The 14,623-nt window shown below is 39.8% G+C and overlaps 1 protein-coding gene across 2 annotated transcripts in view; it reads left to right on the top strand.

Annotated features, from left to right (window-relative positions):
- The window catches only part of LOC126291710 (uncharacterized), a 327,921-nt gene that overhangs the window by 122,359 nt on the left and 190,939 nt on the right, over positions 1–14,623 (top strand). For both annotated transcript variants that reach the window (XM_049985366.1, XM_049985367.1), the window contains exon 8: positions 5,987–6,168. In XM_049985366.1, coding sequence (XP_049841323.1) covers positions 5,987–6,168 — 182 coding nt within the window. The remainder of the gene's footprint in view (positions 1–5,986; positions 6,169–14,623) is intronic.

The raw sequence follows: 14,623 nt of genomic DNA on the forward strand, positions 1-14,623 counted from the left end.
TTGTGTTTTTGTTTTTGTTAATTATTGTTTTTAAAAAATGGCATCACAAAACCACCAAAAGCTGCCTAATTGTGTGTTTATTTAGAGATGGCCTATCTCAGTCAAGTAACCATCCTTAAGTCACAGATAACTTTACATCCTTGACGTCATGTATACAGGGTGATTCGACTGCCCCTACCAATGTCATTTTATGCAAGCCACAATGTTATATTGGGCCTTCAACAACTACATGCAAGATTTTTACATTCTCTGAGTTGCTATATGCAAGCTATTAGTCCTACAGAAAAAAATGGACAAGGCCTTTCTGTAGGAAATTTAATGGAGTTGAATTTTGTGCTGGGATATGTTTTTGCTAGAAGCCACAGTTTTTTAGCTATTCAAGTAAAATGTACAAAAGTGACCTTTGATGCATCCTGACTCTCACACTGGGCCCCACTGATCAGGACTTCTAGTATGTTGTTTATGACACACCCTCCTACCACTGTACAAAAATTTGTGAGTGCACTATTTATTTCCCACATTTGACCTTTTTTGGCCGTAACTGGCCTTGTTAAACAACTGGCTTAGTTGACCAATTACACACTGTAAAATTTATGTTGGTGTAAATTTTACGTAACAATTTTGTGAATTTTAACAGCATAAAATAAACAATTACATCATTGTATTTATCAGGCCTTCTGACTATGAAGCTATTGTGTTTGTAAAGGTTAAGTTTGGACCTAATTGTCAACATAATTTACAAAAGTTGTTTTTCTTTCATTACCCTAATGCTTACATTTAAATTAATAATGTAAATTAAATAACCTATTATGCTGATAGCATAATTCCCCAATCAACAGTGACCCAGAAAGGTAAATATTGGAAATAGTTTGTATAGTAAAAAAAAATCCTGAATGGTGAGATGAGCCTGGGGGATGGGTGCACAGGGGGGGGGGGGGGGGGGGGGTAGAGGGGTGAGGTGCATTTCAAGCTCACTTTCATATATTTTTCTCGAATAACTAAAAAACGTGGCCACCAGGGAAAACATATCATAGTACAAAATTTAACTACATTAAATTTGCTACAAAAATGTCTTATTCATTTTTTCTGTAGGACTAACAGTTTGTGCATAGTGACCGAGAGAATATGAAAACCTCGTGCACGGTTTTGAAGGCCAGAAATAACATTGTGTGTTGCATAAAATGACGTCAGTATAATTGTGATCAGCACTCATTACGTACTTTATGTCAAGGGTATAAAGCTATGTGTGTCTTTAAGGTGATCTTGACCAACTTTATTGGTTGATCATTACAACATCTTTTGGTGGTTTTATGATGTTGTTCTTCAAATACATTGAAGCTGTTCAGCACTGTTGAAGAAAATATTTTGTTACTGGTTTCCGATAAGTAGTCTTTAAAAATTAATACAGTGCCTGACAAAAAAAAGTGAAGTGCCTAGAAGACAGGGTCAGATGTCAATGTAACTTTATTCGAATACACACCATCAGACGGCATATAAATGATTTAGAGTTGCAGCTCTCTCTAACAGGTAGGATGGCCACTAGATTGCACTGGTATCGTTCACATCTGGCATTGTTACCATGCCTAGTAGGGTATATAATGGGTGTGAACAGTGTCAGATGTCGAGTGACCATAGTGAAGGACACACAGATGCTACATGCTTGTGTAATACACTGTTACCACCACCTAACAGAGTTTCTATGGGACCTCACTCTCAGTCACCATTTGATTGGCTGGCCAGATTTTGAAATATGTAGATTTGTGAGGCATTTAAATGTGACTGTGGCTCAACAATGAACTCCACACAAATGTGTGGGCAGGCGTACTTGTTGCGAATGTTCCAGTCGACCACATCTCACCACCACAAGAGAAAATGACTGCATTGTGCACCGAGTGTAATGTAGCCCCTCCCCATCTGTGCCTGCCATCTGAGAACAAATAATGGACTCCTTGCAAAATTCTGAGTCATTTGGAGACTAGCAGCAGCTGTACTAGGGAACTACCACCCCACGCATAAGTTACCGTTGCACTACAACACAGACAACTGCGTTTGGAAGAGTGCTGTTGCAAACTAGCCTATGGTAGCAGCAGTTCTCCATCTGCCAAATGACTAAAAAGTCGTAACCACCAAATCCGAGAGGAGCCATATCTATCAATAGCACAAAGAAATCTGACTAGTGGCCCCCGTGTGGAACACCCCTAAGTTGGCTAACTTGACATAACATTAATTTAGTTTCTTGAAACCAACAACAAAACAAATGACATTGTAAGGAATGAGAATGGGTGTCATTGAAAAATTAATAACGAGGACCTTCGGTATCACCAAGAGATTTATTAACTAATATGAAGGTAAAGAGAGAACAAACATATAAGCATAAACTTCAACTGTGTAACATTTCATTAACACAAACTCAGGTCGGTTAGCAATAGACATGGGGAACCTAACTGGAATTTATGTGTAAATTAGATTGGCTACTGTGAGTGGAAGGATGTCATTCTAGGCAAGTACACTCTGCTGTATCACTCCAATGATTGGTCTCTCGCATCAAGATACAATTAAAGCATGCAATGGACATTGGGAGTGACTACTGTGAGAACAAGGCTCTTCTGACAAAAGACGATCATGAAAACGATTGATAGACTTCTGAATTTGCCAAAGCTGTGCAATGTTACTGATATAGCCGGTGAAAGATGAGACACTGTCATCTGGGTGTGGGTGCTTCTGAAGTACTGTACTGTGGGAGATGTCCCCATGTCCGCCAATGATTGTCTCACATCTGTGAAAATATAAAGTTTCGCCTGGGTGTCCGGAGTTGTTGCAACGAAGTGCTCTCTCTGTAGAATCGTAAGAGCTCTAGTGACTGTACTTTGCGATGGTCGAGAAGCAAGTCCCCCTCTCCCTTTTGCTCCAAGTGCCAATCATATTTTCTAGCAAGGAGACCCTATCTTCCTCAACCAATCACTGCAGTGCAGTACACATTCTGTTCTCCAAGAAAATAGCACACAATGCCTGGAGGTCGTGCAGCCAAACCCCTGGCACATTTCACAAGATGAAGGAAGCTTCCTGGTGAAAACAAGCTCCGTCAGGATGCGGTGCCATCTAAGAAACATGCATCCGGAGACATTCATCATCCCAAGTATGCTGTTCTCATTACACATTAGCCGGGTGCCAGCCCGTGCCGCTTTACCTGGACCCGAACACGGAATAAAGGGACTAGACACCCACACCATGTCCACTCGCTAATAAAGTAGTTATGCCACCGCCATGATGCCCAGTGCTGCTAGTTTCTAAGGAAGTGTCATTTCTAATTCAGCCACGGAGTTCCCACCCTCTCACTTGGCCACTAGCGGAACAAGGCTGGCTGCCAGGATGGCAGCCCGTAATCCACTGCCCTGCCAGGCACACAGCCCATTTGAGTGACTCCAAAGGAATCCGTGAACTGACTTGCTCCTCAGAGAAAGTTCTAAAGCTGTCCCTAATGCAATGGTCACTTCCAGCATCCAAAATTCTTGTCTCTATAGCCGAGTTTATTTCTACTACTGCTACTCGAGTCATGCAAGTACTGTGAGATCAATCAGGGAAAATTTAGATAAACCAAAGGCAAATGAAATTGTATGATGATAAATGAAACAGAATGAAAGGGGAGGTGCCTGTCGGGTATTACCATGACATTGGCCTGCCCGGAAGGCACCGCCATCTTGCACTGTGTGACTGGGGAGTGTGGTGGACTGATGAATAGCGTTGCACTGTGTTCACCAGTGAATCACAGTTCTGCACTATCCTGGATGACCATTGTTGCTAAGCATAGTGATGACCTGGGGGGAGACCCTATTCTCACTATGTTCTGGAAAGGCGCAGCTATGTTACTCTTGTCACAGTGTGGGGAGCTACACGGTATGACAAGGCCACATCTGTTAGTGATTGAGGGAACTATGACAGCAAAATGGTATGTTGCAAACATTGTGTGTTTTCATTTGTTATCTCTCATGTGATAGTATCATGGTGCCAGTTGACAACAGGAAAATTCTTACCCACATGTGGTGCTTTTCTCTATGAACTGTTGCGTGATGTTGAGGTACCCTCGTGGCCAGCAAGATCCGCAGCTCTGTCCCTGATAGAACACATGTGGGATCAGCTCAGACATCAACATCATCCCAGTGTGAGTATTCATGATATCAAGGATCAATTACAACAGTTTTGGGCTGGCTTACCTCGGGAGAGGATATGGTGGCTGTATGACATCCTTCACAACTGAACCAGTGCTTGCATCCAGACCAGAGGGCATACAGTGTCATACTGATAAGTGTGCTCCTACTGTCAAGTTATTTGTAAATCTGACACTATATTATTATCACTGAGATAATATCACACACCCTCTTGACCCATTAAGTTTCATTTCATTGCCTGCTCCCTTTCAAGCTACTCCACTGTGTTTGTCAGACATTGTACTCAAGTCAAAAAAAGTTTTGCATCACTCCGGTTCCCAGAACTCCTGATGATAGACATTGACTGTGGATGTTGTATCACAGACACAGTCCCTTTGTTCAGAAATGTCACTAAACCCGCCCAAAGATGTAAACAACCATGCGTGAGCAGTGACTATTAGATGGAGGAGGTCTGACAGCCAAGCAGTTCCAGTCATTCCACAAGGAAGGAGGTACACGGCTCATGTTGTCTGTAGTTAAACCATGACTAGATGGTCAATACTGCAGTTTGATCACATCCACATTGTTACTTTATGCCAGGATGGGCTCTCAACAAGGGAAGTGTTCAGGCATCTCGAAGTGAATCAAAGTGATGTTGTTCGGACATGGAGGATATACAGAGAGAGACGGGAACTGTCAATGACATGCCTTGGTCAGGCTGCCCAAGGGCAGCAGTGAATGACCGCTACCAATGGATTATGGCTCTGAGGAATACTAACAGCTGTGCCACCCTGTTGAATAATGCTTTTTGTGCTGCCACAGGACGTGATGTTATGGTTCAAACTGTGCACAATAGGCTGCATGATGCGCAACTTCACTCCTGACGTCCATGGTGAGGTCCACCTTTGCAACCACAACACTACGCAGTGCAGTACAGATGGACCCAACAGCATGCCGAATGGACCGCTCAGGATTGGCATCATGTTCTCTTCACCACTGAGTATCACATATGGCTTCAACGAGACAGTCAGCGGAGATGTGTTTGGGGGCAACCCAGTCAGGCTGAATTCCTTGGGCACACTGTCCAGTGAGTGCAGCAAGGTGGAGGTTCCCTTCTGTTTTGGGGTGGCACTATGTGGGGCCAACATACGCCGGTGGTGGTCATGGAAGGCGCCTTAATGGCTGTACGATACTGGAATGACATTCTCCGATTGATAGTGCAGCCATATTGACAGTATATTGGTGAGGCCTTCATCTTCATGGATGACAACTGCTGCCACTATCATCCACATCTTGTGATAACGACATTGCTCGATTATAGGGGCCAGCATGTTCTCCAGACATGAACCCTATAGAACATGCCTGGGATAGATTGAAAAGGGCTGTTTAGGGACGATGTGACCCACCAGCCATTCTGAGTGATCTGTGCCGATTCACTGTTGAGGAGTGAGACAGTCTGGAGCAACAGTGCCTTGATGAACCTGTGGACAGTATGCCACGACGAATCCAGACGTGCGTCAATGCAAGAGGACGTGCTACTGGGTACTAGAAGTACCGGTGTGTACAGCAATCTGGACCACCACCTCTGAAGATCTCTCTGTATGGTGGTACAACATGCAATATGTGAGTTTCATTAGCAATAAAAGGGCAGAAATGATGTTTATGTTGATCTCTGTTCAAATTTTCTGTACATGTTAGGAACTCTTGGAACCAAGGTGATGCAAAAGTTTTTTGATGTGTGTATTTTGTAGCATACCTTTTGGATATTAATATTTTATTTCCATTGAATTGATAAAGTCATAACCTGACAAACTGTTATAAATGTGAATCTTAACTTTCAGGTTTCAGAAAGCAGTGCAAAGATCGTCAAGATGTTGCTGTCGTCTCTTGACAGCCCGACGCTTGCGTCTGCCGGTGCTGACGCTTATCGAGCCTATGTCGGCCTGCTGCCAGGTGTGGAACTGTGGTGGGAGCAGTTCTCTCTGTATGTTTTACGGATATTGCAGAACCCCGATCCAGAGAAGTACGTGTTATTTCCGAGTGACATTCCTCACCCTATAGCTCTTGTATAATGAACAAAACAATATTACAGACTATAAAAAGTGATCTGTTACAGTCTTACAGAACTAAATGTTTTATAGTGTTCATTTTTGGTTAATGGTGCCAATGATCATAAAGATGTTGACACTGTATTTCTTGTTATGTCACCTTTCTGATCACTATGTGGAGATTGTTTTGACAGGTAGTAATGCATTATCAAATTGTCATTGCAACTTGTCTCCCTGCTCTTAACTCTTCATATTTTTTATGGTAGCAGGGATGAAATACAGAAAGCAAATGGTTATAAATAGCTTTTACAGAAACCATACTACAGTTATAAGAGTCACATCCTGTGAAAGGGACGCAGTAGTTGATGAGTAAGTGAGACAGGGTTGTAGCCTATACCCAATGTTATTCAGTGTGTACATGAAGCAAATGGTAAAGGAAATGGTGTCAAAAATTCAAAAGGGAATTAAAGTTGAGGGAGAATAAATAAAATCATTGAGGTTTGCTGATAACATTGTAATTTTGTCAGAGACAGCAAAGAACTTGCAAGACTAGCTGAATGGAATTATAGTGTTGGGGTGCAAGATACCTCATTTGATTTGAGCTCAGAATAAATTCTAGAAATCTAAAAATAATGAATGTTAATGTGCTAGGACAGTAGTATTGTGGATGACATCTGTTACCCTTCTTGTACACAGTTGTGATGTGCACTTTTTCTCCAATCATTGGACACTGTTTTTAGTCCAAGTGAACTGTGGTATATTATGTTTAAAATGGGAGCTAACTTGCCTGCAAATGCTATATAAAATCTGACATGGATCCCATCAAGCCTCAGAACCTTGTCTAGTTTTAACATTTTAAATTTTTTCTCAGTGCCACTGTGTCCAATGGACCCTGTGTATCATATACGACAGTTTCCAATTTCACTTTTGTTATTAGTGTGTGCACATTTTATTATATCTTCTACATATTCAGAAGCTTTTCCATGCTATCTGTCTGCACTCTTGTGTACAGTACAGATGTTGTTCATTAAAGTTCTTTGTGGCTGGATTCAGCTCTGTGTTACATTACCAGGAAGAAGTTTCATACATGGTTAAACAAACCTTGAAGCAAATGTTGCACGGAATGAACAAAGAAGTCTGTGATGGTGAAGCACACACCCATGTCTGATCTGCAAAAACTCCTTTACATAGTATTGCTTAATTTGAGAGATCGAAAGGAAGATTAGGGAAGAATAGCTGATTGTTACTTGACATGAGAAGCAGTAAACAAATGCTACATAGTCATCCAACTGGTAGTTGTTCAAGATGCACTACATCTTTATGATGTAAAAATGAAAAAGCTAGCACACTTCAGTTACATTCACTTCATAATGTGTTATGGGATCATTTTTGGAATAACTCATCAAGGCAAGCTTAAGTTTTCTGACAAGAGAGGCTGTGAAATTGGGATCACAGATATACTTCTAACTTTGTACATCTTTAGTAGGTCATTAAACTAACATAATGAGCAAGCAGTAAGATGCAATACTCTGGAAATTCTGAGAAAATCACAAGAAAAGTTTACACGTCTATTATGTAACTTACATATCTGTGCAAAGTTGCCAATTGTAAGCAGTCACTGTGGGCAAGTGGGTCATAGACAATAAGGTGGTTTGAATCCAGCTACCTTCTGATTTTCAATCTACATTCTTTTTCCTCACTGGTCACATTATTTAATTTACATGACACTTGAGAGGTAATGTAATGAAAAAAAAACCACATGCATTTTCATGAAGTAGTTAATTTCATATGTGATTTGACTATTTACTATTAGTAATTAAATTTCCAAGGATTAGGGACAGACTGGGAAAGCCCAACTCAAACCTTGATAAATAATTATGTAAATGATGTTATTCACAATCAGTAATATAGTAAGTCACAATGTGCCAGACCACAAGAGTAATAATGTACAATTACTCATAGGATGTTCCCTCAACATCACACGTTGCAGGATGGTATTTGTCATACAGACATGGAAAACATAAATTGAAACTTGCTGCAAATACACACGTTGTTTTCATCATACTACAACTGAAATTTCATAGGAATTAAATAATATGACCTGTGATAAGGAAAAAAAAGATTAATAATTATGTTTGAGCAGTAGTCGAACTGTCACTTCCTACATGTTCATCTTATGAAGCTCGAACACTAATTACTTGACCACCATGAACTCGGAGATGTTTGATGCTTCCACACAGATGCATAAGGCACATAACAGATATACAAAATTTCTCTTGTGATTTTCTTGGAATTGGTAGAGTAGTGCACCTTAGTACTTGTACATTATGTTGTTTTAATGGTCTTCTGAAGGCGTACAAAGCTTGAAGTAAATCTGTGATCTCGATGTCATGGCCTCCCCTTCTGAGACCACGTGAATTATTTGTAGTGTGAACTTGATAACACTAGGTAGAGGCCTCTTCAAAGAACTGGGGATACTATATACTGCTTCCCAATGTAAAAGTGAAACACCACAGTGACACGGTCAGAAGTCAATGTAACTTCATATGTGTACCCAACATCAGTGGTATGTAAGTGATTACAGTTGCCATTCTCTGTGGTGGGTAAGATGGCCACTAGTGTGTGTTAGTGTTGTTCATGTTTAGTGTCATTACCAGGGCTAGTAGACTATGTAAGAGGCACAAATAGCCTCAGAAGCTGAATGACTGTTGTGAAGGACCAGAGATGCCATGTACCCAGGTGAGTCAGCGTTATTGGCACCTGACAGAGTTTGGAAGAGATCTCATTGTCAATCCCTATTTAAATGGCTGGTCAAATTGTGAAATAATAATTTTGTGGAGCATTTAGATATGACCATGGCCAACTATGCACTGCATGGGTAAATGATTACAGGCGTACTTGTTGTGAATGTTCTGGATGACCCAATCTGACCACACATACGAAAATCACTATAATATGAACCAAGCATACTGTAAGCTCTTCATGTCTACACCTGTCATATGACTACAAATAATGGTGTCCCTGCAAAATTCTATGTCATATGGAGACTAGCAAGAGCTGGAGTAGGGAATTAATGTCCCATGTGTAGGCTGCAGTTGACACCACAGTGGAAACCACTGTATTTGGAGTGGTGTAGTGACCGGGAGTCATCGACTGCTGATGAATGTCATTGCATTATGTTAAGGGATGAATCACAGCTCTGCACTATCCCAGATGATCACCGTTGCTCTGTGTAGTGACGACCTGGGGAGAGCTGGGGAGATATCCCATTCCTCCAGTGTGTCTAAGGAGCACAGCGGCATTGCTCCTGGACTGGAAGAGCCTATTGGGTATGACTTCAGCTCATGGCTTGTTGTGAGTGAGGGAACCCTTATACAAAATGCTATGTCAAGAATATGGGAAAAGAGAGATTGCTACTTACTGTAAACATGACATGTTAAGCTGCAGACATGTGCAATTAAAAGACGCTTACACGTAAGCTTTCAGGCACAGCCTTTATCAGAAAAAGAGAAACATACACAATTGATTGACACAAGCAAGCACACCTCACACACACATGACTGCCAGCTCTGGCAGCTCAGGCCACAATGCCAGAATGGTATGTCATGTGCATTACGAGTTACCTCCTGTGTGATGGTATCGTGGTGCCATTTTTCGACAGGACAAAGCTCATCCACTCTCGACACCTGTCTGTGTGATGTTGATCTGTCCTCCGATAGAACATGTGTGAGACCAGCTCAGATGTCAACTCTGTCTCGGAGCCAATATCCAGCATATCAATGACCAGTTACAATGGTTGCAGGCCATCTTGTATCAGCAGAGAATACAATGGCATTATGACAACCTTCACAGCCAAATTAGATCATGTATCCTGGCCACACGGGTGATATGTCATGCTGATAAGTGTGCTCAAACTGCCAAGTTCTTTGTAAATTTGTATGAGTACTTCATTTTTTTATTTCAGGCAGTTTTTAGCTCCTAAATGAATTTGTTATGGTGATAATAATAATATGGAATAATATATCTCTTCTTCAGACCAGCTGCTCAGTTCACAGAATCAATACTGGGTATAAGAATAACATTCACAATGATATAAAGTTCCTTTGGTGCAGAAAAATGTCCATTATTTAGGAAAACACACTTTCAATAACTTCCCAGCAGCCATAAAAAGTTAAACTACCAATAAAATTCAGTTTAAGAGGAAACTTGAGGATTTATTGATGGCCAACTCTTCTACTTCATTGATGAGTTTCATAGTAAAATCAATTGATTTGTGTATATTATTAGCAATTTCAATTAACATTAGTATTACGTAGAATCTGACATCTGTATATCTTCAACACATTACCAGTGTAATTAAGTGCTGTAAAGCCGTTTTCTGTACGATGATGGATGAGTACAATAGCCTAAGAATAATGATATACATCCCAGTATATTGTTAGTTTCATGTTTTATAAAAAGTTTGTTATTACCTCTTAAATGAAATTCTATACCTGTAATAAGTGTTTTGACTTGTTCCACATCCATGAGGACTATTGCAGTTAGTATATGTGGTAAGGATCTCTCTCTCTCTCTCTCTCTCTCTCTCTCTCTCTCTCTCTCCCTCTCCCTCTCCCTCCCTCCCTCCCTCCCTCCCTCCCTCCCTCCCTCCCTCCCTCCCTCCCTCCCTCCCTCCCTCCCCCCTCCCCCCCCCCCCCCCACACACACACACACACACTATGTATGTCTTATTTACTGCTGTTTTGTGACATGTTCTAAATCCTCTAGGATCTGCTTATTGTGGGTCAATGAAACAAAAGGAACATCTAATCTAATCCTCCTATAACTGACCACGTAAGTCAAGAGAGAGGTGAGAGAAATGCTAGAGCTTACCATCTCCAACAGGATCATATGTAATCTCTCTCGTATTTATATCCATATTCAGGTGACCCCAGTTTTTATGACTGAATTGAAGGAAATATTTGTCCATGCCCTGAATCAGGAGAGACACACAGCAGGCCAAAAAATTGTTCTTGATTTCAAAATGCATACCTGTTACCCTCGGTTATATTGTTTCTTTATCGACAATTACATTATTTTCAGGTATGTAAATGTATCTTACCATTCTCAACTCCAAGAGCCGTAATTTTTTTCAGATAGGTTTTAGTGACTGACAACATTTCTGCAGATGTTTGTGAACTTTTAAATGATGGTTTCTCAAATATGTTGATTATGCCATCTTGATGTGCACCACATCATATGTCTCTACTTGACAGCACTTGTAATCTATATTCCACGACCACCAGCTCTAAATGTTGTTTACATGAACATACAATTCTAGGTCAGAAACTTTATTGAAATTTTTGTTGAAAATTGTATTACAGAGAATCAGTTATTTGTAATGCAGTGAAAATATGTGATTTTGAGTTTTTATTTCAGTTATATTGTATTTATAATAAAATTGAAAGCTATTTCAATTTCTATAGTTCTTTTCTTTTCCTTGTGTATTCGTCTTTCCTAAAACTTGATTTTTATCATATGTTCCCCTTGTTCCTCAGCTGCTGTCACCAAATTGTATTTATAATAAAATTGAAAGCTATTTCAATTTCTATAGTTCTTTTCTTTTCCTTGTGTATTCGTCTTTCCTAAAACTTGATTTTTATCATATGTTCCCCTTGTTCCTCAGCTGCTGTCACCAAATTATGGTTATTGGTGATGGTGGATCACAGTGGGTCAGAAATTGTCAGTTCATATGCGCATGATGGAAAACCTGATAAGTAAGGATAGTAAAGGAAATTTTATGCAGCTTCTTATGACTAAGTAGTGTTAAATTTCAAAGTGCCCCACAGTATAGTAGAAATAGTTTATACAATACTCTGATGAAAGTTATTTGCCTCTATGGGGATGTTAGCCATGGGAATTCTGCTGATATCTTCTTCTTGAAAAAAAATGTACTGCGTTGTGTTCTCTCTCTATTATTTTGATTTCTGTATTCAATAATGCAAACACTACATAATAATTGGTGGAGAGGCTTGCGTGCCTCAGCAATACAGATGGCCATACCGTAGGTGCAACTACAATGGAGGAGTATGTGTTGAGAGGCCAGACAAATGTGTGGTTCCTGAAGAAGGGCAGCAGCCTTTTCAGTAGTTGCAGGGGCAACAGTCTGGATGATTGACTGATCTGGCCTTGCAACACTAACCAAAACGGCCTTGCTGTGCTGGTACTGCGAACGGCTGAAAGCAAGGGGTAACTACAGCCGTAATTTTTCCCGAGGGCATGCAGCTTTACTGTATAGTAGCATGGAGAGCTGCATCAAACCAGTCTCAGGACTGAAGACAACAGAGACAACAGAGAGAGACATAATAACCAGTACCCTGTACTCAAGTAAATTGTATGTTGTATATGTGCAACCCTCCGTGCTGCCTGTACACAGAAGGAGCAAAACTGATTGCTTTACAGTGGCCAATTTGATGTCATGGAATATTCGTTGATGACTGTTTTTCAGTTTTGAATTGTGCACATAATTATTGAGGCTTTCATGGCTACTTGTTGACATATTGCATGTTGTCTCCTGTCTTGGGTTCTGCAGCCAACATTTGTGTAATGATTCTTCTGATGTTTCACCAACATGAGTGGCTGGCATTGTTAAAGATTCACCCACTATTGCTGGTGGGAGACTGAAGTTGAGCCAACATCTAAGAGCATTTTCCTGGTAATTATCACTGTGAATCCCCTCTTGTTACTAGCAACAGTTGTTCACTGCAGCATGGGAATCTAGGATCCATTTACGTTGAGGCTTTGTTCTTTCTTAAGTGTATGTCTGAAAGAGCAGACAATGTTGACAATCCACAGCTATACAAAATGCTTCAAAATTAATTCCTTGGCATTAGCTGTATTTGGTATAGATCTGCTCCACACTGGGTTCTAAAACTACACTTAATAGAGCTGGTTTCAAGCTGTATCATGTATAAATCTACTACACATTGGATACTAGAGCTAGACATAGTGACAGGTAAATTTTGTGATTACAATAATATCAACAATAAGATGAAATTAACAGTTTTTAGGGAACTAATGTGAAATCGCTGATTTTTGCAAGATATCATGAAATGTGTAATTGTACCATATAAAAATGTTACAAATCTGAGGATGGCATTTTACTAACATAAATGATAGTTGTTGAATGTTAAAAGTGCGTACACTGAAACAGTAAAAAATAACATCAAATTTGACATAAAATAACATCAAATTTGGAAAAAAGCCAGAGAATTTGGGAAACAAAAGTACTACTGAATCTGGGAAAAAACTGGAAAAAACATTAAAAAATACCAAATTTGGCAAGAAACACAGAATCTGACAAAAACAACTAAAACCATTGAATTTGGCATAAAAAACCACAGAATGTGGCAAAAATAACAAAAATTTGGCAAAATTATAACTAAATTTGTAAAATAACAATGAATCTGCCCAATAATAACACTGAATTTGGCAAAAAATGGTAACATCAAATTTGGCAGCAAATAGCATTGATTCTGCCAATAATAGACTCCAAGTTTGGCAAAAAACGACACCGACTTTGGAACAATAGTAACATTGAATGCGGAGAAAAAAATGCAAATTTGGCAAAAAGATAATGACTTTAGCAAAAATAGCAACTAACTTGGTAAATATTACAACAAATCTGGCAAAAAATAAAATCAACTTTCGCAAATAATATCACATTTGGCAAAAAACAACATCGAGTTTAGCAAAAAACAACACCAAGCTTGGCCATTAAAAAAAAAAAACAAATTCTTCCTGCCCCTGTCTGCACCTAATACAGCTGATGTCAATTAATTCACAGCCATTGAATTAATTTTGAAGTCCTTTCCTGTTAAAATTATTGTCAAGTTTGTGAATTTCTATGACATCCTTGAGCAAACAGGCAAGGTGGCTCTTTTCCAGTGTGAGAATCCTTGTGTCAACTAATTTTATTCCATGGTTGCTCACACACAGTGAGTACTCTACCACAGTCAATGTCTCCACCTGTCTCGGACCCAATACTGTTTATGTTCATTAATCCCGATATTGATGGATCGTCAGTCATTCGAACAAACACTTTTCCACATTTCCATGATATGTAGTATACTCCCAATGCTATGAATCCTTTTCCTTATGTCCTTTGCCGAACTGAGACATTTTGTGATGTTTTAGGTTGGTTTGCATATAGTCTGTATGCTGTGTTTGCACAATATACAGCCAATTCTGTCTGTCACCTACATCTGTTTCTACGTCTACATTGTGCAAACTGCCATAAAGTGCATGGTAGAGAGTACGCCCCACTGTACCAGTTATTAAGGTTTCTTCCCTTTCCATTCAAGTTTAGAGCATGGGAAGAATGATTGTTTGAATGACTCTGTGTAAGTTGCAATTATTGTAATCTTGTCCTCATGATTCCTATGTAAGCTA

The sequence above is a fragment of the Schistocerca gregaria genome, chromosome 9 (assembly GCF_023897955.1).
Source record: "Schistocerca gregaria isolate iqSchGreg1 chromosome 9, iqSchGreg1.2, whole genome shotgun sequence".
Classification (NCBI taxonomy): Eukaryota; Metazoa; Arthropoda; class Insecta; order Orthoptera; family Acrididae; genus Schistocerca; species Schistocerca gregaria.